The sequence below is a fragment of the Polyodon spathula genome, chromosome 4, assembly GCF_017654505.1.
Source record: "Polyodon spathula isolate WHYD16114869_AA chromosome 4, ASM1765450v1, whole genome shotgun sequence".
NCBI classification, from domain to species: domain Eukaryota; kingdom Metazoa; phylum Chordata; class Actinopteri; order Acipenseriformes; family Polyodontidae; genus Polyodon; species Polyodon spathula.
In genome coordinates, this window is record NC_054537.1 from 16266420 (window position 1) to 16291506 (window position 25087).

Consider the following 25087-nt stretch of genomic DNA (forward strand, 5'->3'; position numbering starts at 1 on the left):
TGGATCCTCTGGCAGTGGTGCTGGGCTCTCCGGTGGTGGCACTGGGTACTGCTGGGTGCTCCAGCAGTGGCGACGCTGCTGGGCACTCTGGCACTGGCGACGCTGTCGGTGGTACGGGGCTCTCCGTCCGTGCAATTGCGCTGTGCACTCCGGATGTGGCAGTAGTGCTGGCAGCGGCAATGCTGGCAGCGACCATGCTGACATAAACACGGGGCACTCCAGACGTGGCGGTGCTGGCAGCGGCAATGCTGGTAGTGTCAATGCTGACATCTGCATGGGGCACTCTGGTGGCACCACTGGGCACTTCGGATGTGGCAATGGCACACAGGCAGTGGCAAGGTTGACATCAGTGCAGGGCACTCCTGACGTGGCGGTGGCGCTCGGCACTCCGGACGTGGTGGTGGTGCTGACAGCGGCAATGCTAACATCAGCGTGGGGCACTCCGGCAGTGGCGCTGGTGCTGGGCACTCTGGCAGCGACCCAGGGCACACTGGCTGTGCAGGCAGCTGTGTCAACACTGGCACTGGAGCCAGCAGGGCTCCTCCCTGTGGCACCAGCAGCAGTGGTGGCTCTCCCCATCTTGCCATCATTGCTGACCACGGTGTGAGTATCTTCAACTGCTGCTCCTCCGTCAGGTGGGGGCAGTGCATTATGTAGTTCCCGTACTTCCCACAGACAAGGTACTCCTGCGAATGCTCAGGTAGTCATCCCAGTCGCGCTTCCACCGTGTAGCTGGCAGAGGTGCGGGGTACTTCAGCAGCGGCAACACCTCACTCTCCAGCACTTGGGCAGGCAGCATTTCCTTCTTCAGCATCCGTGCAGGCAGCATCTCCCTCCAACACTGGAAACGGTACCACCTTCCTTGTTTGCCTCAGAGAACAGCCACCCTCCTCCTCTTTCGCTTTGGGGCTGGCAGTACCTCCTCTTCCTCCTGGAAGGAAGGTACCACCTTGTGCCCGAACTCCCCGCAGTCAAGGAACCAACCTTTGTCCTCAAGGCCACAGAGGAGGTCCTCCAGTCCGCCATTTCACCGGGTCTGGAATGGGTCGAGGTTGCAGCAGATGCACTGGTTCATCTCCCAAGTGGATTGACCTCAATCCCACTCTGATGCCAATGTAGCATTCTTTCAATGGCTTGATTGGGGAGGGAATAAACACACAGCACGTAAACACACATAGACAGCAGGGATTACGTACATAAACACAACTGCACGAATCTCTACATTAAATATATGCATTTTTTACTGTTTCCCCTTAGAGCGAGGGCAGGGGCCAGGGCATTGGCGAGGTGAGGCGTTCTGGGGCGGTGTTGCTGAATTATGATAAACCTTTTTTTTACTGTTTCTCCTGTGGGATGGGGTGTGGGGTTTGCTGACTTAAGAAATATACAATCATTTTTTTTAATGTTACCCCTGTAGAGCGAGTGGTAATTATGCATTACAATTGGCAATCTAAATTATCAGGAATTGCTTGAGTCCACCAGAAGACGGGCGATCACGTATATCGGGAGTCTCCCGACGAAATCGGGAGACTTGGCAGTATGCTACACCTTTCTCAATTTTTTTGGTGCTGCAAAGTTTGTTTGTGCAGACCTTCATATTGTAGTTTATTAAGTTGCGTTTTATCAATATAAAATTGCATCTTGAAAATATATGCTCTCAAGTAGGTTTGACAGAGTACACTTCTAGCTCGCTTAAAATTATCTTTCTTTTAAGTTCAGTTTTTAAATAGTTTGAAAAACACACTCTCCCTCGCCTCCTGTCAGCATTGGTGAGTTTCAATAAAGTTTTGGTTGTTGTGGCTACCACTGGGCATGCGCGAAGTTTTCCGCAGTCACTGAATGGTGGTGGGTGAGGAAGGTAGGAGAAAGTGTAGTGAAATTCACATAAACCAGATTATTATATAGATTTGTAAACACATTTAAAAAAAGTCGACATTGTTATTGTAAAGACAAAGTGGTTCTGCTTACGCATACTGGTGGAGGAGGAGGAGTCGCGGAGGACGACAGCAAGCCGAATGGCTGAAGCCCAAACCTCAGGTCGGTACATTCAGTCACTGGCTAGGTAGAGTTTTACATTATCAGCACTTCTGAAACAGCGTTTAGTTTTGCTATTAAACCGGGGAAAAGCAAGTTATATTTTCTGTTTAAAAATATATACTATAGTTTACTTTTTTGACAAACAGATCAGTGTCTATAGTTAGCGCTGCCTGGTGATGATTTATAGATGTTTAAAAAAAAAAAAAAAAAAAAAAAAAAAAACGGTAATACAGGACATATCTGTTCACCAGTTTTATACCAATAAAATTGACATTTGGTCCCGTTTCATTGTTGCTGTTTGCAAACGTTACATCACATGAATAGATAAAATAAATAATTGAATATGCAGCTAGCTAGCCATTTTCAGTGCCGAGTGTTTACATTATGCAAAATGTAGGTCTGCATATTTCTTTTGCAGCGCAGGTGATTTCGTGAAATCCAAGATGAAGTACAATTACAGTAGTGACCTTTGCAGGTTGTTATATGTGGAATAAAAATCCCATTCCTGTTGACAGTGATCAAAGAAATAAGAACATGGACTGAAACAGAATATTTCTGAAATATGATTTTCGTTTAGGATTTTATATAGAAAATACAAGTGATTACTTATGTTATTTAACCCTTTTACACGTACTGTGTTATAGTTATTTATATTATATCTAATTAATTAATTGACAGGTGAACTGGAGCTCAATCCAGATGCTGCAGATTTTGTTCAGGGAGAAGAACAGAGCCAGTTTCAGTCTAGAAGTCGGCCAAGACCAGATTTCAACAGGAACAGAGGGGGTCGATACGCAGCCCCTCACCAGCAGCGTTCTAACAGATTTTATTGCAACGATGAGCCCTTACGTGAAAGGGACTACTACAATCGTCAGACCTACAGGACCTTGGAGGCTCCCTTAGATAGTCGAGGTGGCCCTAGTGCTAGAGGAAACCACAGCTTTCAAAACCAGCGGCAAAACCGATCCAGAAACATTAGAACCTTTCCAACAGACCATTCAAGACAGTTTGGTGGCAGCCATTCAGAATCTTTCACAGAGAAACCTGACAAAGATGGACCTAGCTGGCGGACAGTGGACAAGAGGCAGAATGACCTTAAAACCTGCTTTGAGCCCGAAGACACTAGAGATGCCAGACCTAAAAATCCACGGAAGTTTACTTACGAGCCGAGAAGGGGTCCTGGTGAGAGGGGAAAACCAGCTTTTTACAGGGATAATAGAGAAGATTTGATTGAAGGAGACAGGGAAAACTCGTTGGAAATGGGTTCTGTGGAAGCTACTAAAGCAAGATTAAACGAGAGTGCACTGAAGCACTCCCATTATGGCAATAAGAGAGCAGCCCAGGATTCCCAAAGACACTGGCAGCAGAATAGAGATGAACATCAGACAAGGCAGGAACGGAGTAGGAGTACAAAACCTCAAAGTGCCTCATCCCAAGCTGACCGCAAGGTAAATGAGATGGCTACCTCTGGTAAGACTCGCGAGCCTTATAGTAGATCTTCATGGAGAAGTGATGTGGAGAGAGGGCAAGGAAGAAGGATGCCATTACAAGATCATGGACCAAAGAAACACTTGAATTCAGGCAGAAAACCTTTCTGTAAAAAGCAGTTGGATGTTCCCAAGAGCAAAGAAACACATACAGGTATAATAATGGGATTTTTTCAGGTTAGAAAGAAGTTTGTCAGGTGCAGCACCACTGTTGAGTCTGTCATGTATTGTAGATTAACACTGTGGAAGAATGTGTTTGACCGCAGTCATGCAATAATTAATTATTGAGCGATAATGGTGTGGAATAAATCAAGCTCAACCTAAGGCAATATCTCCAACTTTAATTTCTATAACAAAACTGAATTGCTTGATGACTCTTTACTACATTATTCCATGCCCTTCTTAGACACCCTGAAAATCAGAAATGTTACTTTTATTGCAGTCCTGTTGGCTTATATTGACTATGATATTGCCAGATGTGGGGCACATAAACTTCCTCACTGCTTGAGGTCGTCTTGCCACACGATGTTATCTGATCTTCTGAATTCAATTTATAGTACAAGCTTATCTATAGCTCAGGAAAAATTGAAAACTGAAGTGTAAGTAAACCTTTTTTAAAGAGGATTTAAGATCAGGTAAAAAAAAAAAAAAAAAAGGTGTCATTTTGATTTTTTGGGTAAAGGAAGCCTGTTTTTTGATACTGCCAGAGCAATGGCTCAGGTATGATGCAATACCCTTTCTGAGTAAGGTGCCAACTTCCACTTTCAAAGAGACAGAACAGGGATTTGATAATGGCTGAGTTAACTTAGCAGGGAAGAATTTAGTTCATCAGCGCTCGCTTTGTTGTGATTTTCCTGATGCATTAGGAGTCAAGGTAGTCACTCCAGCCAAATTAGAAAAGGATGGAGGCTAATTTCCTTGGCTACCTTTACTAAGATATTGCCACAGCGGCTCCAGTTGCTTCAGCGGCATTCAGATCATAAAAAGTACATACAAAACACTATTTTAGGATAAAAATTCTTGCTTTCCTTGAATGAGTAAGCATAAAGGGTCCAAGTTTCAAGCTAGTTTGTTTTATTCATGTTGCTACTAGTTCCTACTGAGGGGGAAAAAATGGCATCTTCACAAGGCTGACCTTTTTTGTATACATATGACTTGGCCCCTTTTGTGGATATTGCATTTTATGTGGTTGGTGCCTATATGCAAACTTGTCAGTTTTGGACAGGTGTGACCGTGTTTACCCTTCTTTCCTCCTGCAGGGTGTCTAATTGAACAACTGACTGAAGAGAAGTATGAATGTATGGTGTGTTGTGAGGTAATTCGTGTGATGGCACCAGTCTGGAGCTGTCAGAGCTGCTACCACGTCTTTCATCTAAACTGTATTAAAAAGTGGGCTCGATCACCAGCATCACAGGCGGAGGGTAAGTATGGGGCAAAATTCGTAGTTGGTGTCTTTTAAAGTTTTCGATCAATGTTAAAGCGATTGAAGTTCTTCCTTAACTTCAAGAAATGTGCTTGCCAGGTTTATACATGGACATATTGGCACAGGTTATTTAAAGAATATAGTTAGTTTTATTGCTGGGATACAAATCAGTTTAAAGTTATAATTCACTCGTGGCTCCCAAGTGGCGCATCCAGTAAAAGGCGCTCTGCGTGAGCGCAGGATGCGCCCTATAGCCTGGACGTCGCGGGTCGAGTCTGGGCTATTCCACAGCTAACCATGGATGGGAGTTCCCAGGAGGCGGCACTCAATTGGATAAGCGTCACCTGGGTCTAGGTCGGCCAGGGTGTCCTCGGCTCACCAAGAATAAATAAATAATAATTGGCCATTTCAAACTGGGAGAAAATTAAAAAAAAAAAAAAAAAAAAAAAATTGGCAATGACTAAATTTAAAAAAAAAAAAGTTATAATTCACTCAAGCAATGCACCAATACAGTGCTTGAGAATTCCTAATCCAGTTGAGAAAAGAACAGTTACCCATGTATTATATATAATACTGAGAATTGTTGTGTATACAGCAAAGATGATGTCTTTGAATTTCTAGATGGGAATGAGGGGTGGAGGTGTCCTGCCTGCCAGAATGTATCTGTTCGTGCACCAAACTCTTACACCTGCTTCTGTGGTAAGTGATGCATGCAGTACATTTTATTGCAGAAGAAATAGTTTAGGTTGTTCGTTATGAGACCATACATTTTGGCATGCATTTTCTCTAGAATTTAGAAATTGATGGTGTGCTTTTATAAATGTCCAGTAGCTACCTGTAATCGATGTATTTCTTGAGCCCAGTCTTTCTTGTGTCAGGCTGTCAGCAAAGTGAGTTGGGTCTTTCATGCAAAGAGTGCAAGAGAAAACAGTATCAACATGATTAGATGTAGCCATCAGACACTTCTAAACATATTATAAATAAAGTTATAGAAAAAAAAACTGGTGTTAACATGTTTAATCTGTTTTTATTTTAGAATTAATTTGTTTAAATGTTTAGAATGTTTTGTCATTTCAGGGATCTACAAGAATATAATTGTAGTTGCTGTTAATAAATTCTAATGGAGACGTGAATAATAATTAGGGTGTTTAATTTTCGTTTTAAACTGGTAAAACCCAATAACACCTCCGATACACAAAAATGAAATTGGTGCATAGCCAATAAACACAGGAAAAACACTGGAAATTCTAAAATACAGAACTTTGTGACGGGGAGCCCCGCCCCTATGTATGTTGTGCCCTAATTATTATTATTAGTAATAGTAGTCGTAGTAGTAATATATATTTTGTTGTGTGAGGACGGACTAAAGCCGTACGATATTATTTGTTGTGTGAGACAGGCAAAAAGTCACATGAATGGGGTTAAAATTCCCATTCATAAAAACCTCATGCAGAAAGTGGCCATCTCCCGAGATAATTCATTGATTAATTGTTGCTAATCGGGAGATGGTCACCTGTATAAAAACCTGCAGCTGTCTGTGTCAGGTGAAGAGTGTCAGAAGAGAGACTTAAGTCTGTAGAACAAGGAATATAACAATTGCTAAGCGTGCTGGTTTATACACCAGCACAATACTTGTTTGTTTGTTTGGCCACCGCACCCTTTATTTTTCAGTGTTTTGTGTTTGTTCAAATCTTTTGTTTGTTTATTTAATAAAACACTGAGAGCCATTGCACTTCCGTTTGCCCCGCCATTCCTCATTGTTTTGAGTGTGTTTCTGGTCTGACTTCACCACCCTTTCACAAACCTACAAAAAAAAAAAATCTTCCCCAGTGCAATTGGGCCATGTTCCTCCCTCCTTTAAACTTTAAACCCACCCCAACTACTGAGTGACAGCACATTCCTACAGTTCTTTTTGAGGTAACATGCTTGCGACATTTAAAATGAAATTACAATTACTTGAAGCAGTGGGTTGTTCTTGCTCGTGAGATTTAAAGCTGTATTACAGTTAAATAATACACCCACCCCTTGCTATATCGCCCCTCGCTATACTGCGGATATGTTGCAGTCCTGGAGTTGGCTCCCCATTTTTACTAACTGTGTATGCCTTATCTGCAATATTCATAGGCACTTAGAATTACTGTTCGTTTTATTTCGTACTGCACATCACAGACAACAATATACAAAACAATTAAAAGCAAAGCATTAATATTGTACTGTTATCATATACACCCGTGTTATACAATAACACAAAGCAAATTAAATATCTACTTGCTGAAGTGGTTTTTATTTTAGCCAACAAGGTGTTCACATGTGGCAGCAATGGACTAGCAAAAGCCACAAGGCAGTTATGTCAGCTCCCTAGCAACAAGCTTCCGGTGTTGTTGGGAATGGATTATTTCAATGCAGCAGGTTTGTGCATTTGAGAAAGGAGAAAAGACTGAAGTTGACGAGAAGCAATTGCCTTCTGCAGTACGAATTAAAACGGTGTGCTGCTTTTTGTACGAAAAATGAGAAAAAGCAGGACGCGTAGAGGATTTATACTGGACCCTGAGGCACCCGATAAAACGACGGAGTGGTTGTACAGTATTTATTTGTTAGCCTATTTGTTTTTCTATGGGTCTCTCGCTATATCGCGGCCCTCGATATATAGCAGATTTATATTGGACCCCGACACCCTCGATATATCGAGTGGATGGTGTGTTTACACGCTTGTGGAATTTAAAACGGAATTAACAATTGTGGTGAAATGTAAACTGTATATAAATGCAAGTGCCAATGCCTAAACACACAGAAACCAGGAGAATGTGTGACTGTAACGATTTCATTGTAGAAGACAGCAAAGGAAAAAAGGTGCAAGCACTGTCAAGTTAAAATTGTGACTGAAAACAAAACAACGGCTGCGAAGTAACTGAAAACAATAATTTCATACGCTAGAGAAAAAGCAAAAGCCCCGAAAATTTCATAAATTGAAAATAGCTAAAAATAATCACAGAAATGTATAAAAATTGAAAAACAGAAGCCCTACTTACAATGTACAGTATGCATAATCGAATTGAAATATCAAGGTGAAACACAGTTTAAATTATTTACAAATATGGTTAGTTTATCTAGCGACACTTCCCTTGTATGTATTATTTTTTACTTGTAGGTAAAGTTAACAATCCTGAATGGAACAGAAATGAGATTCCACACAGCTGTGGAGAGCTGTGTTGCAAAAAGCGTTCTGGTCTGGACTGCAACCATCCCTGTAATATGTAAGTAATCCTCTCAACCTCAGAGTAAACAATGTGTGATTCTTTTAGGTTTGATGGAAAACTGCAGAACTTGTGTCCACTTCTGTGCACTGATATGCCACGTTGCTTGTGACCTAAGCAGAGGAAGATGCCAAGCTTCTGAACCCTGTTGTCTCTGTGGCGCAAAGAGGCAATGTGTAGCGACAGTGACTATAGTATAATGCATGGCATTTTCACACTCTTTTAACTATAGTTCTTTTCCCCAGCTTGTGCCATCCTGGACCATGCCCATCTTGCCCAGCATTTGTAACCAAAGCCTGTGTTTGTGGAAAAATAAGGTAAGAGAAGTGATGTAGCAAAGTTATTTCGTTCATAGTTGCAAAATGTTACTTAGTAATATTAAGGATATTAATTTCTTTAGAAGTGTTTCAATTCTGCAAAACATACTACTTTAACCATAAGGACGGAGTGTCTTGCATAGATTTAGTAAATGTTGTTTTATCCCCATCTCCCCTCCCCAAAGTCAATCTGTACGTTGTGGACAGGCAACTATGATTCGTTGTACTGATGTGTGCGGCAGCCTGCTAAACTGTGACAAGCATACCTGTGTGCAGGTGTGCCACAGCGGAAAATGCCAACCCTGTCAGCTCCAAGTCAGCCAAGGTAAGCATAAAATATGTGTTAGAAAACGGACAATGTAAATTAGCATAAACAAGGAGTGCTACGGCTTTTGTTGTCTTTATTCCTTGTAAAACAACGCTGCCTTTTGCACTATTTTCCCCTTTTACCTCTGCGATCAGCTCTTTCTATGAGATCCGAGTTACGGTAACAGACAAAGGCTGGGAATGAACCTGCGACCATGCACACTGGAATTGTGCACCTTGACCACTATACAAAAGAGCTAGGCTCATCTAAAGGTGTGGTTGCAGAGCTTTTATCATTCATAGCAGTTCATCACACAGCAGTGCCTGTTATATATGTATATTTGTGACTGCATTTGTATGTGATGTTAAAAGGAATTAAGTTATTCTAAATGGGAAGGGGTAATTCGTTCTCACTAATTGGATCTTTGTCCTAGTTAATCATTGCTTATTTTTCTCTAGTTTGCTATTGTGGAATGAGTTCTCGGGAAGTGCCCTGTGGGACAGATAAAGAACATTTTGATGAGTCTGGACATTTTTCCTGTCAAAAACTGTGTGGAAAGTAAGTTTCAATAGCAGCTGGTGCAGCCAGTGCTAACAAGTAATGTAATCAAGCTGTTTCACGTGGCTCTAGGTCTCAGTAAACGCCTATCGCAAAATTACAGAACTAAGACACCTTTACTATAAAATTGTTGGCCATTTATTTTTATAAAGGAATTGTACCCAAATTGAATTTTGAAGTTGCATGCACCTACAGTTAATTAAGATATTAGTGTTTACAAGAAACTCCAGGGTGGCACAAACTGGGGAAAAGCCCCAGTTTGTCCCCCGCTCCACCAAAAAAAAACAACCCAAATATGCCTATCGTGCCCTGCTTTTGTAACCAAAGCCTGCGCTTGTGGAAAAAGTAAAGAGAAAAATAAAGAAAAAAATTAATTTCTTTGGATGTAGGTCATGGGTGACCTATCTACGTTTATACTTTGTGTATATTTTTTAAATATACCAGCAACTTTAATGTATTACTTATATCTTTAGCATGGAAAATGTGTGTAAAATACCCTGTTTATTTTTTTGCCTCTATTCCAGAATGCTTGACTGTGGCAAGCACACTTGTTTGCAAGTATGCCATCCACAACCATGTCAGTCTTGTCCTCGTCTTCCAAAAGTGGTACACAGCTGCCCTTGTGGGCAGACTCCCCTCTCCAAACTTTTGGAACTTGGTTACCCTGAGCGCAAGAGCTGCACAGATACCATTCCATCATGTGGAAAAACCTGTGCCAAGCCGTTACCATGTGGGTCAAATGGTGAGTACTATCGGATTAACATAATATGTATAATACAGACATTTTTAAACGTCCCTGTGAGGATCAAACTACGCTGCCACATTTGTTTTTAACTTCTGAAGATCTTGACTTGCCTCTTAGGTAATGTTACAGCTGATGCTTTGTTTTTGGTTACATTTGTTCCATTTCTAGTTTGGAAATAGGTTTGTGTGCTGAGTTCATGGACTGTCGGTAAAACCTCCCTGTCATCAGTTAATTGAACTCTATTGAAGTAATACTCTTACATGCAGCATTGTTAAATGGTAGGTATTGATAACTAAGTGCCCTGTTAAATGTGCATGTTCATCTTTCACCATTGTTCTTTTTAAATATGTTTTAGATTCAATTCATTTGTGTGAAAATTTGTGCCATGAAAAGGAATGTGGTCCGTGCTTGCTTACTTCTACCATCAAATGCAGATGTGGCTTCAAAACTAAAGTAAGTGAACGAAACGGTTGGTTCTTTGAGCAAAAACACACATATATATATACAATTTATTTCCTTAATATGCATTGCTTGTTTTATTTTTTAGGAAGTTCCATGTGCCGTTATTCAAAATGAAGGTATGTTTAATTATTATTTTTTGTATTGTGGGAAGATAAACCGCCAGATGTTTTGTTGAGTTACCACAATGAACTAGTGGGCTAGATCTTGAATGAGTGTTGCAGATAAACTAGGTCTACTAGTCTCAGTAATTTGCCTTGGATAAAGGTGTCTGCTAAATAAACACACACACACACACACACACACACACACACACACACACACACACACACACACACACACACACACACACATATATATATATATATATATATATATAGATAGATAGATAGATAGATAGATAGATAGATATCTCCACAGACCTAGAGGTCTGAAAGGGGCATTCAATGTAGTGTGTGTGTATATACACACACACACACACACACACTACATTGAATGCCCCTTTCAGACCTCATGGTTTTGTAGAATGCATTTAGTAATTTATTTTGCTTTTAAATGGATTGAGACTGTAACTGTCGTAATTGTATGGGATTTTACATTTTTTTAAATTTGATCAACAAACTAACTGATTGCATTTATTTCCCCTTGCTAGCTGACCTTACGTTCATGTGTGACAAGCGTTGCAATAAAAAACGTCCTTGTGGCCGCCACAAATGTAACGAACTTTGCTGTGTGGTAAGTAGGATAACATATTTTTTGGTCATAAATATGTAATGTGATAAAATATCTTAGAAGTTTACACACCGGACGCAATGCGACAAGCAAATGTGTTGTATGACACCCCACGACAAAAATGCGATGGGCGGCACTGAAGTGGCACTGAAGCGATATAAAAAAAGATAGGATTGGTGTCTATTTTTATATAGCTGGCTATAAAGGATATATTTAACACTTTAGTGGTAGGCTACTTGCTGTCAGCAAAGTATTGTATGTTTCTTAGATTGCATGATGTTAAATATCAAAATTATGTTCATATAGGTTTTTTTAAATTATGTATGCATCCTAATATTCTACTAGATGATGCAAAACTTTTTCCATATATGTAAATTATATTTGAGTACATAGCCTATGGTGTGGTGCTGACAACTACTATACTGCGTAGTGCCTAACGCTCCTGTGTGTCCAGGTGCAGACTAGTGGTACCGCACCATGAAAATGCCAGTGGTGCCGCGCCTGTCTGTCTCGGGCTTTAGTTTTTTAATTTTTTTTTTCATATTGTTAAAATGATCATTGAGGAAATAATGCTTTTGAAGAGGTTTTTTTAATCATGTTTTGCATTCTGTAACAAGAGAATCTTCTTATCAAAGGACAAAGAGCACAAATGTTCCATGATCTGTGGGTACAAGCTGAACTGTGGACAGCATAGGTGTCAAGAGCTTTGTCATCGTGGGAACTGCCACCCGTGTTGGCAAACAAGTAAGAATTCACTATCATCTTCCTCATTGTGAGCAATACAGTGTTTCCTGGGGTAAAATTAGTCACTCAGATAGTGTAGTGGAGAGACTGGAAACTGTATTCTGACGAGGTTTAAATAGATTACAGTTGTAGATTTCACACTGTATCAATGAGAATATATATATAATTTTTTTATTTTTTTATTTTAGCCTGCTTTTTTATGTAATTTCTTGTTTATGTATAATTTCACGTAGGTTTTGATGAACTGCCATGTCACTGTGGTGAAACAGTGATCTATCCACCCGTTCCCTGTGGTACAAGACCACCTGAATGTAAAAATCCATGTACCAGGAAGCACGAGTGTGATCATCCAGGTCAGGACTGTGTTTTGATGTATTATGTTTGTGGGAACATACTTGGAGTTGACCTTGCACAACTTTTTAATGTTTCTCTCAGTTACAGGTGGCGTCCAGTGAACATTAACCTTGTTTTAGGCTTTGGACAGATAATTTTCACGCTTCCATTTTACCTTTCGATTAAGTATGAAAAATAAAAAAAAACAAATAAAAGGATTTACATATAAAGGATTTAGAAAAATGTGTTTATTTTTATTCGTTTATTTAGCAGACGCCTTTATCCAAGGCGACTTACAGAGACTAGGGTGTGTGAACTATGCATCAGCTGCAGAGTCACTTACAACAACACCTGAAAGACGGAGCACAAGGAGGTTAAGTGACTTGCTCAGGGTCACACAGTGAGTCATTGCCTGAGCTGGGGTTTGAACTGGGGACCTCCTGTTTACAAGCCCTTTAACCACTGGGACCATACCGCTTTCTATTGCTACATTCCTTTCCATGTGTAGGCACACATGAGCACTTGTGTTAATTTAGAGGTTAAGATGGCACTCGCATTAAGAAATGGAAGCACACGGAGAATGCTGTGATAGACAAGTTCATTGTTGCAAATATAGCCTATGGCAGTTGATTTTAAATATTTATTAATTTATCAAAAAGGAAGCTTATCTTTTGTCAAATGTGCACATCCATTATTAGACGCATATTGAAAAACATGTAGTTTTTTTTTTTTTGTTTTTTTTACTGTTTTGGTATATTTGAATGCAAAATGTTGTTAGTTACTTTTTACTGACATTTGGTCAGGCTTTTTGTTAATGTATTATTGTTTTTTTTAATAGTATTTCACAACTGCCACAGCGAGGAGAAGTGCCCACCTTGTACCTACCTCACTCAGAAGTGGTGTATGGGAAAACATGAAGTAAGTGAAAGACTGTGCCACAATGTCTAGAATAAAAAAGTATAAATGTTAAATTGACTTTCCCATTTGCCAAGATACAGTAAAACTTAATTTTATTTAACTTTTTACAGCAAAGAAACAATATTCCCTGTCACTTGGCAGATATATCCTGTGGCCTGACTTGTAATAAACAGCTGCTGTGTGGCATGCACAAGTGCAGAAGGATCTGCCACAGAGGGGATTGTATGACAGAGGAGCAGTGTAAACAACCTTGCTGTGCTGTGAAACAGGAATGTGGTCATGCCTGTTCAGCACCATGCCACCAGGGGTCCCCCTGTCCCAGGGCTCCATGTACAGCAAAGGTGTGTGTGTTTTTCATTTTTTTTAATTTTTATTGTTTTAATGGTAAAGAAAGTGATTAACTTTTTTTTTATTTATTTCGCTCAGGGTGTGGTAAGTTGCTCACTACAAAAAAAGGTAGCACTTCTTGAGCACAGATGTGTTGATTTGCACACACAAACCATTTAAAGTCATTTTGAATGAGTGGTTGCCAGGCTTTTGTTGTTTTATCATGTGTTTTTTAATTCCCAGTTCTTGATAAATTACTGTTGTTTTGTGACTTTTTTCAGCTCTATTGGCTCCATTAAGCAGAGGGAACCAACAGTTTAAAAAAAAAAACCAAAGATCCTGTACATGGTAAAACAGAAGATGTGAGCGTTAGTGCTCTCATGTCATGTCATATCATATCACATGATCAATCTAATTTGCATCTATTTCTGGGATATGCCAGATCCAGGCAGTGGATGTTGCATTAAATAAATATCATATGTGCATTTCTGTGACCCTTTTTTTATTATTTTCACCACAAACATTCATTCCTGGCTAACTGTTTTCTTTTCAGGTAGTGTTACAGTGTGACTGTGGGCGCAAGAAGGAGAGCATGGTTTGCTCTGAGGCTTCAACCAATTATCAAAGGTAAGCAAAGTCTAGTACAGTGCTCCTGGTTATAAGACTGCCCTTCATATCACAGAACCGGTTATAAGACAGTGAGGTCTTGGTTCTCATTTGCCCCATAATGCCATTATACTAGCACTTGTGTCTTGTTATAAGGAGGAACACAAATTGCACAGCCTCTTTTGGTGCTTATAAAAGAGGCGCACTATAGATTTTAAACAAGCATGAGCCACATATTTATTAACCAAAATATATATTTTATGTCTTCTATGATGTTAAGTATAACTTGTTTTTAAATTCTGTAATAATCTATTGTCGTATTCTAGAAGTAAACATCTACTGTTGATATTAATGGGTGCTACTTGTAATTGATATATTTCCTGACAAACTTCTGTTGCTGTCTTTTGTATCTAGAATAGCTGCTATAGCCATAGCCAGCCGACTTTCTGATATGCAGCTGGGAGACTCTGTGGAAATCGGTCAACTAATTACAAAGAAGGAAATGAAGCAAGCCAGGTAGCTCAAATGAGCTGGTTTGATTTTGAAAATTATACAAAACCTTTTTGTAGTGTCACATTTAATTGTGTTGTTCTCATTTTACATTGTAGGTTGCAGTGTGATGAGGAGTGTGCTGCACTAGAAAGAAACAGGTAGGTTGAACTGAGTCTCAGTATCTGTCACTGCAGTATTAATCCAAGACACCATCAAGAGGTCATTCACACTTTATGAGGCGGTGGTGGTATGATGTGAACCCGAACACATTTTCAAGATTGAAAACATTGAGAAAGACTTGCAGTAATGTCTTGTAAACATCCCTGTAAGTGGAGCTTGTAGGAGTTTCTCAACCTGCTGCTACCGGCACATTTACTACTGCATATATCTCATAAACTATTAAAGCTGGCAACTTAAAACTTGTAGTTGTAAAACTGTGCTTTAACCTGTGACTCATGATGGCTGCAATTTTGGGGTCATGTGACGTACACAGATGCATTTTGTGATTCTGTAGAAAAAGTTAAATTGAGGAGGTTATTCAAGAAAACTAACCGTGACTCCACGAAGTCAGTGCCATTCGAGGTACTAGGTAGCGACTCCATATATGCAATGTGAAGGTTTCCACACACCGAAAGCAATGCAATTTGCCCGGCGATAAAATTGTATTTTCGCTGTGGCACTACCTTTCACACCAGTGGCGATGTCATGGCAAATTCCCCCGCAGTAAAAATATATTCAATAACATTATTAATACGTGTCAGAACAACTGTCGGTGTGTCTGCAAAATAAAATGTATTCAAGTTATTTATTTATTTGTATTTATTAATATGTTACAGGTAGCATACACATGCATATCTACAATTTCATTGATTTTATATGTGTGTGTATGTATATATATATATATATATATATATATATATATATATATATATATATATATATATATATGTGTTTTAAACTGTTATGTTTTTTGGGGTTTTTTTACGGTAAAGGTTGTGTATTTAATTGCACGCAGATCAATGTAATATAAAGCATCCAGTGATGATACCTAAGAAAAGCATCAACATTACGATTAAATACTAATAAAAAACACACAAGTATATTTAAGTTTTTACTCTGATACCATGTGATGGGACTCTGATTGTATCATCATTACAATCAGTTATACAGCTAATAAAACTGTAGACTACTGTGACAAAGACAATGATTCTTGGTGGTAAATCTCCCTCCCGATCTGTGAGGGCGCTAAGTAACAGGAACAGAGTACTCTGGACTACTTGATCTGACACCTCGTTCCAAGGGTTAAAAGGAAGACGGACATGTACTGTAGAAAAGAGACGGAGCTTCAGTACACTAACTCATTGACCCGAAAGGTAAATAATGTGGTAGCCATGGATTACAGGAGTGGTTGCAATTGTTTGCCAAGGGGTCATGAGTGATGGTATAAATAGGGGTCGAAGCAATGTTATCTGTTCCTTCGTTTATGAATGAAAAGTGACCCAGAAAGACCTGTGTTTTGTGCGTCTGTATCGTATGTGTTTGTTCTCTCTATTTGTTGCTTGTTATCACAAGACACGTTCCAGAGCTGTCACCAGAGGCCAGCACAAACCCAGAACAGCACTACACTGTATCACAATAAACTGTGTTTACACCACTGGCACTAATTCACGCACTAACAGACTTGTGTATTTGTTTTGTGTGTGTATAATAAAAAACAGGACTATTATTTGCGGGGCAAACCCGGGGATTATAAATTAAGTAATACACACTGCTGTATTACTTGCCTTCATTATTGTTTACTGTTTGTTATGCCGTCAGACACTGGACACAAAAACATCATTAAACAAACTTTGCACCTGGATTATAATTGTCTATCTGTTGATTGATCACCTGCACCTGCACACTATCAGTCACTTTGCAACAAATACATAATAGCTTTTCAGAATACTTTTCAGTAAAGGTAAACAAATCATACACACCAGCTGGATCCAGTTCCCTGGAAATGGACTGCCAGATGTTCTCCCTTATTGCTGTGTCTTTATAATTGTTGTGTTCTTTATTGTACAGCTCAGGGTATTTTGATACTGCAAGAATTTTTTTCTTCTGCCATTGTTTCCTGAAGCCATGCAAGGGAAGCTGTTCCTCGTTGGTCAGTTCCCTAGCTACCACGCGACAGAGATGCAAACCAGTCTTTTTTTGCATCGCTTCTGTGTCACCTGTCGCATCATAGGCAGTGTGAATGTCTCATATTTTTTTGTCGTACAACACATTCGCTTGTCGCATTGCGTCCGGTGTATGGATGCATTTATATAAAAACCTCTCTTGCTAAGTTTGTAGCTGACCTCTGGACTAATATGGCTGCTGTATTGAGGTGACTTTTGATGTTACAGCTCTGCATAGAGACAGTATACTTTGTTATTGTGTTTGTTTGGTACACAGCTGGACTCTTTGGTTTTCTTAGTTAATTTCCATTACCAGTGTTGTCCAGAAAAAAATGAACCCTTTCCCTGTTGCATTGCTTTAAAGTGTGGCATATACAGTTCGTACACAGTTGTAGTCCATGTTGTTTCTAACCTCTGGATATATCAATGATACAGTCTTTTTCACATTTCTGTTTTACTTCATGTTTAATTGTCAGGCACTTTCTTTTTTCATCTCAGACGGTTGGCCGAGGCTCTAAATATAGACCTTAGTTCTGATCCCTTCAACACCCGCGGCTCGACCTCGAAATTCAGCGACAGTCTGAAGGAAGATGCAAGGTGAGAAGCTACTCCATTTACTTGTATTGAGTTTTAGTGAGATTTGATTTAGTTATATTTTTTATATATGTGTGTGTGTGTGTTTGTGTGTCAGTATATATATATATATATATATATATATATATATATATATATATATATACATACAGTGCCTATAGAAAGTACATCCCCTTGAACTTTTTTCACATTTTGTTGTGTCAGTGCCTCAGAGTTTCATGCATTTAAATGAGGATTTTTTTCCACTTATCTACACACCATACTCCACACTGTTAAGGGGGAAAAAATGTTTTACTGAAAAAAAAAAAGATATATTAAATATAAAACTGAAAGATCAGAATTGGATAAGTCTCCACCCCACTGAGTTAATACTTGGTGGAAGCACCTTTGGCAGCAATTACAACTGTGAGTCTGTTGGGATAGGTCTGTACCAACTTTGCACACCAAGATTTGGCAATATTTGACCATCTTTACAGAACTGTTCAAACTCTGTCTTGATGGACAGCAATCTTCAAATCACGCCAAAAATGTTTGATTGGATTTAGGTCAGGGCTCTGACTGGGCCACTCAAGGACCTTTACCTTTTTGTTGCTTAGCCACTCCAGTGTAGCTTTGGCTGTGTGCTTTTGGTCATTTTCATGCTGAAAGGTGAACTTCCATCCCAGTTTCAGCTTTCTTGCAGAGGGCAGCAGTTTTTCCTCAAGGACTTCTCTGTACTTTGCTCCATTAATTTTCCCTTCTATCCTGACAAGTGCCCAGTCCCTGCCGATGAGAAACATCCTCATAACGTGATGCTGCCACCACCATGCTTCACAGTAGGGATGGTGTTCTTTGGGAGATGCGCTGTGTTGGGTTTGTGCCAAACATAACGCTTTGCATTTAGGCCAAAAAGTTCCATTTTAGTTTCGTCAGACCACGAAACTTTTTGCCACATGGCTACAGAATCTCCTGACTGTTTTTTTGTATACTTCAAACGGGATTCAAGGTGGGCTTTCTTGAGTAATGGCTTCCATCTTGCCACCCTACCATACAGGCCAGATTTGTGGAGTGCTTTGCTTTGAAGTGCACTACCCAACAGAGAGAACCTACAGAAACTGCTGAATTGATCCTGAAATCATGTGAATCACTACAACTTAACACAGGTGGAGGATACTTAGCTTTGTGTGTGATAACTAATTTAGGATTTTTATTACAAGGGGGGTGGACACTTATCCAGCCAAGCTATTTCAGTTTTTATTTTTAATTTTCTACAAATTGCTAGAATATTTTTTTCACTTGGAAGTTGTGAGGTAGGCTGTGTAGATAAATGAATATATATATATATATATATATATATATATATATATATATATATATATATATATATATATATATTTATATATATATAATATATATATATATATATTTTAATTTTCCAGGCTTTAAGGCATTTTAATTCCAGGCTTTAAGGCAGCAAAAGGTGAAAATTTGGAAAGGGGTAGACTTTCTATAGGCACTGTATGTATGTGTATAGCACGAGAGAGAGAGGCCATGATTGCATTGAATATGTTGAAAATGTACGAGATATAAATTAAAACAGACCGAACAGCCGTGCCCTTTTTCATAACATTTATGATCTTCTAATTGAATGCAGGAAGGAATTAAAGTTTGTAAGTGAAGTGGAAGAAGTGATGAAAAATCTTGTGGAGTTGGCAAATAAGGTAAGTACAGAAATTAAACATTGCAATTAGCCGAAACTTCATATATATATATACTATTTTTAATATTACAAGTTGAGTACAACTTTAGCAAAAGTCACACATGTGCACCTCTAAAAGACAACCCTGGAGGAGAAGAGACTTTTTAAGGTTGGAAAACAAGTCTTCGGTTGCCTTGCTTTTTCACGTTTCCATCATACACAAATTTGGTTAACTCGGTTAGGCTATGGTGACAAAGTTGTGAATGTACTACACTGTATAACGATCCTTTCCTAATTCACATCCCCCAATACTACTTTCCTGAATGTTTTAGTCAGATAGTGAAATAACAAGAGAGCGCTACAGTAATAATGACTGCATGATGGGTGATAGTGTGAATGTTGTATCCAGGTTGTACTTAGAATGTTGTTTAGAATAGATGAAACATGTCCGGCATGTCTTGAAAAGTGTTTAGTTTTTTTCAGTATTCAGTGTGATATCTTGACCGTATCCATTTTAATGTCTTTCCAGGGAAAACAATCAAAGCGGAGTCATTGCTTCCCTCCAATGAACAGAGATCACCGCAAGATCATCCATGAGTTAGCTGAGGTGTATGGGATTGAGAGTGAGAGCTATGACAGTGAACCAAAGCGTAATATTATCATTACAGCAGTAAGGTAACAGCTTTTTTTTTTGGGGGGGGGGGGGGGCTATTGATCAGGATCAATATGATGATATTATGATGGGATTATTACTTTCTGTATGAGAATTATTAATTTAATTAGCAGTCAATTAGAAGTGCACTTTCCTGAAGAGTCCGACTGGTCAGGAGACTGCATCAAAATATAATGTAAACCTCTACGGCAGTACATTTTGTTTTGCAGAGGGAAAACGTCGTGCCCTAATACTACTCTGACAACGCTGATAGAACGTGAAACTGCCACAAGACCTCCACCACCCATCGCCCACCACAGGCAGCACACTGCAAAGTAAGCATATGTCAGGTCGGATTTCAAACCATTACATGAAACTCTTAAGTTTATTTTTATAAAGCATAGAAAACAAAAGCTCAATCCGTGAGGAGGTGCAGAGTAAATGGAATTGATACAATAACCCAACCGCTGTATCCAAACAATAGGTAATAATGAAAAGCTCCACTTTGTATTCATTTCTAAAACTAGCAGATTTGCTTTCCAAATATGCCTTGTTTCAGTGGGTAACTTTTGATACAAATTTCCATTTCCACATGTTTATACCCATTCATTATGGTTACAGATCCATATGTCCTAATATCTAAAACCTGCATGCTTTTGGGCAACTATATGGACGTTAAGCATTAGTGCTAGATTAATCCAGAAGAACATTTCTGTGTTCCCAATTTTTCTGTGTTTTTTGTTTTTTCTGTGTTTTTTAGTTCTGGCAATTGCAGCTTCATGCAAAAGGCTGTTAAAGAGGAGCCCGTGATTGACTACTTTGATGTTCAGGATTGAAAACTTGGAAGTTGTTGCGCTAAAGAAAAATGAATATATAAATGAAGCACACTAGCATCAGAAAGCTAAGTCACTTATGCTTGTTAAGAAAAAAAAAAAAAAATATGCAGAAGATCATAGTTCCACATTAAAAAATCTTGTTCTTTTACTCAGAAATCCATGACCAAATAGTTAACTGTTAGGCCCTGTATGGTTCTAGATGTTCATTCCAGTGTTGAGTGAGAAACTCTCTTGTAGCTAGGTGCCTTTTTTTTCCTGCAGAAATTTATTTTAATGTCTAGTTTTGAAACATTACTGATTAAAGTTTTGGTTTAAGTAGGCTGTGCAAAAACTGATATGTAAAACTTGTCTGAGGGGAATTGAACAATGGACTGCACAGTAAATTCAGTCAACATCCAATAAACACTTCTGCTTCTGAAATAAACCAAAATAAACCCCATTGACTACTGCGCAGCGATCTTGAAAGCCTGTGGAACGCAGCCAGATACCAAGCATCTGTAGGATATGGTTTGTAAGGTGTGCGGCACTAAACTTGCCATTTTACCAGGAATTGTGATTGTAATTCCAATTACATACATATGTGTTTAAAGTTGATGCATACAGGTTAAACTGCATAAATTAAGGGTACAAATCCTGCATAAAGTAAAGTTGTTATGCATATTTGCACGTCAAAAACTCACGTATGACTTCTTGCTGATTTTAATGAGACATCATGGGTATATCCAGGGGAGAGAACAAATAAAAAGCAAGTTAAGTATTTTCTAAATACAAGGTAGCTTTAAATAATAACAAAATTGTAGAATACATTGTTTCCAGTGGAGTTTATCTTGAATAGTAATTTACACTTTAACCGCTGTGTAAAACATTCACCAAATAGGGTTCTTGGTCTTTTGTATTATTATGGTGTTGTGGGATGGGAAATGTCTCTGTGTGAGGGAATGTCGGCACAAGTAAAAATCCATTGACAAGAAGCAGGGGTGTGTATAACCCATACACAGGCACAGCATCAATTGAAAGGGGGGGTGGCGGCAGCGGAAGCAGGAACATTGCTAAATTACAGTGAACATTTATTAACTTTTGCAAGGAAAAATCCAGTGATATGACATTCAGCATGTTAAATGTCAACTTGTTTTGAAATCTAAACACAATTTTGTACTGTAACATAGATACACATGGTGTTGCTGGATTCAACTAGCATATCTGAATAGCAATTGATTGGGTTACTCCGGCTGCAGTATTTTTAAGTTATCACATTATTTTGGTTATGCCCATTTTGCACTGATCCGGTTCACAAATCACATAGACCCAAAAAAAGATATTCGTCAATTTTGCACAAAATTACATTTGAAGAAAATATGTTTCTGTCAAGACTTGTTGCAGTCATAGGCAGCATTCTATTTAAAATATCCTATTTCAATCAATCTCTGCAGACAAAAAATAAATAAAATAGGCCCCTGCTTTTAACAGCAGAGATGTAACCATTTGGTTATAGAATCTGTATTTTGAGAGAGAATGGTCTTAAACATGTTTTAGTTGTAGTGATCCTGAAAAGATCCTTGATACAAATCATGTTTTGTTGTACTGCTTTGGGATCAGAAGATATCAGATCTGTGGTATTGACTTTGGGCCATCCTCTATCAGTTAAGGCTATTTGGTTGAGGAAAACTGAAGGGGTTGTTCCTGAGTGTCTAGTCATCAGACAGAAGTAACATTTGGTTAGTCCAAATCTAACACCAACTAGTAACCATCACCCAAGAATAAATAATTTTCAAACCAATAAGTAGTGCTATTAAAATATATTGTTAAAATATTTTACTGGATTTATCTCTGTTATGTAAGGCTATTTAGGATTTCACTCATTTTATGCAAACAAAATAAAATTGATGTGCTGCAATAATTTTCAAATAAAATGGCTCTGTATTTAACATAATTTTGTCTTACTTGATTCCTCTTATGTTCTGCATTTCTACATGCATTGTTAACTTTAATCTGTGTTTTAAAAGCAATGTTAAAAAAAAAAGCTCAATGTAATATGAAAAATGTCACCTTTTCAAGAAATTTTTGTACTTTGTGCTAGGTTAAGTGTTACCAAGACCAAGATGTACCATTGGTTTGGTGTGGCTTACTCAGAGTCAAGTGTAATTGTAACCATGTTTGAATCTGCATTGAGCTGGGTAATTGTAATAATATTTCATAGGTGTTAAGTATAATCATATACAATACTAGGGACTGCCACGTTTGTTATTTCATCAAAAATGTGTACTGTATAGGACCCACAGTAAACTAAACAGCAGTGGCATTTAATTAATGGCAGATCCATTGCTGAAATGTCTACCTCCTTTTATCAGGAAGCTCAGAAGGTAAAACAAATACTAGTACATATCATTGCCACATTGTTTTTAAATATTTTCAGAGATTAAGTGCCCTGCAATGCAAAAACACAGCAGAATATATCTGTATTAGAGAAAAGCTTTTTACTTGACTATTATAAACTATTATACCTTAAAAGTACATGTATAAACAGTTTTAAAGTGTTGCCTCCCCCTCACTCCATTGTTCTCTCGAGCATTGCTTATCAACATTTAATGAAACTTTGCATGGGCATTTTATTCAGAAGTTTCCAGTGTCCTAACACTAATTAGTTAAACTGGGAGCAAGCCACAGGTCATTGGCTGGTTTAGAAAACAAAACGCCAGATGAAAAGTAACAATATGGAATATAAAAATGTGAAGATGTCTTTTACAATATTTTTTGTTTCTTGAAGTTTGTAAGATACAGCCATTTATAGTTCAACTAACCAGGCGTCACTGCTGAATCATAAAGTGTGATCACAACAAGAAGTACATATAATACAGGTACCAAGATACAACCTTCCACTGGTTAGTGAAAGAAATGTTCTGTGAAAAGAAGTTAGTGTTCTGCTACAGCATCCATGAAAAGCTTTGTAAGCATATCATTACAACATGCAAAACGATCATGGCGTTTGCAATTCATTTTGGTCGACTTGGAAACACAATTTTTAAAGTCGTTTACGTTCTGAAGTTTCTGAACTTCGTTTAAGCGATGAAGGATTATATTGTGAGCTGTTTCTTGATAGGAGATGTCTACGGCTCATCCTTTATGCACAAGATCCAGTGTGCTGTAGAATGCATTCTTCAAAGCCTTTTGCTCGAAGCTGTATAATTCAGAAAGGAAAAATGTTAGGACAGTGGTACCTACACTAAAGGGTCACCAAAGGTATAGCACAAGTATGGATGCTTAATCCATATGTCTTTCTAACCAACTGGTGATAACAAAAACAGCAGCAGGATTTACTGGCTGATGAGACCAGGTGGTTTTTCAATACAGGTATCAAACATATTACTCAATCACTGTCCAGGATGTTCTCTTTTTGGATTTGTTACTGTTTTTAGTTGTAAAAACATTTGAAAAGATGAGGAATGTGTCTATTTTAACACTATTCTGTGTATAAACAGAATAGTCAGGAACCTTTAAAAACTAAAAAACATTCAAAAAGCACAAAGTCAAAACACTTTCTTTGTAATTGTAGCTAATACAAATAATTCTAAATCTTACATATTGTGCACTTTAGCTACGTACTGTAGGTCTCAAATGTGCAGTTTTGAAAGAAACATGTTATAGCAAATGTATTTTCATTTTAAAACTTGGCATCTTCTACTTTAGGTTAAAGAATGTTATCAGTTGCCTTGTTCTTAGGAAATCTGTTACACTTCCACTTCCTTGGTAATTTCATTTCAACAAGGCATGTCAGTCAATATGGGATGGCATATTCACAGGAGAACCCATCTAAACGATGCTGAAGGATCTTTCAAAGTGGTTTCATAGTAGACTCATAACTCCAAGCTCTTCTTACAATCTTACCTTTTCCTTTGCAGGTCAATTTTCCAATGTCCTAAAAGGCCATTTCTAAAGGAGCAACTTGTCTGTCACCAAAGTGCACAGACTTCACTGGCAAAAATGATCTACCCAGCAGATAGCCTTCATCTGTTCTCCAAATGTGATCGTTATTGTCACAGTTACAGAGCCTCGCTGGACCAGAGCATGTGCCTGAACAGGAAAATAATAATAAAAAAAAAACACAATCTACCACTTGCTGTTATAACACAGCCTTCTACTGCTCAGAAGAGTAAAGAAGGTTCTAAGGGAGGTCAGGGTTCAGAAGATATATATATATTATATATATAATATATAAATTTTATATTAAAACCACGGATTATTTTCAGGTGCCTAATAAAAAAAGTTTACAACCCCCTTTCAACGGAATATCACCTTTGTTTATAGCCGGAAAATAATTTTTCATAAAAAAGTAGTGATTTTTTCATTTCTTTACACATCCTACCCCACAACTTCCAAGTGAAAAAACTATGCTAGAAAATGGTAGAAAATGCATTAAAAATAAAAACTG

At 38.4% G+C, this 25087-nt stretch overlaps 1 protein-coding gene across 3 annotated transcripts; it reads left to right on the plus strand.

The window, feature by feature from the left end:
* The first annotated feature begins 1821 nt into the window (after positions 1–1821).
* Positions 1822–22581, plus strand: LOC121314226 (transcriptional repressor NF-X1-like). 3 transcript variants are annotated; one of them, XM_041247257.1, is made up of 24 exons: positions 1822–2037; positions 2716–3678; positions 4784–4945; positions 5569–5646; positions 8096–8201; positions 8447–8518; positions 8704–8843; positions 9284–9383; positions 9908–10125; positions 10484–10581; positions 10676–10706; positions 11240–11322; positions 11955–12063; positions 12297–12416; positions 13235–13314; positions 13425–13655; positions 14195–14268; positions 14662–14763; positions 14856–14897; positions 17400–17498; positions 19129–19195; positions 19703–19848; positions 20056–20160; positions 20586–22581. In XM_041247257.1, exons 1-24 carry the CDS (start codon positions 2016–2018, stop codon positions 20659–20661), a joined length of 3324 nt encoding a protein of 1107 aa, XP_041103191.1. In that variant the 5' UTR covers positions 1822–2015; the 3' UTR covers positions 20662–22581. The 3 variants fall into 3 exon arrangements, 2 of the variants coding, with proteins under 2 accessions (XP_041103191.1, XP_041103192.1); XM_041247258.1 differs by lacking the exon at positions 20586–22581 and having other exon boundaries at positions 20056–20164; XR_005950086.1 differs by lacking the exons at positions 17400–17498; positions 19129–19195; positions 19703–19848; positions 20056–20160; positions 20586–22581 and having other exon boundaries at positions 14667–14763.
* The last annotated feature ends 2506 nt before the right edge of the window (positions 22582–25087 follow it).

Bases quoted from the DNA above. Each gene is read 5' to 3' on its own strand.
- LOC121314226 (XM_041247257.1), top strand. From the start codon at position 2,016: ATGGCTGAAGCCCAAACCTCAG. The intron at 3,679-4,783 runs GTATAATAATGG...TTCCTCCTGCAG, and splicing joins GAGCAAAGAAACACATACAG to GGTGTCTAATTGAACAACTG. The intron at 8,202-8,446 runs GTAAGTAATCCT...TCTTTTCCCCAG, and splicing joins TGCAACCATCCCTGTAATAT to CTTGTGCCATCCTGGACCAT.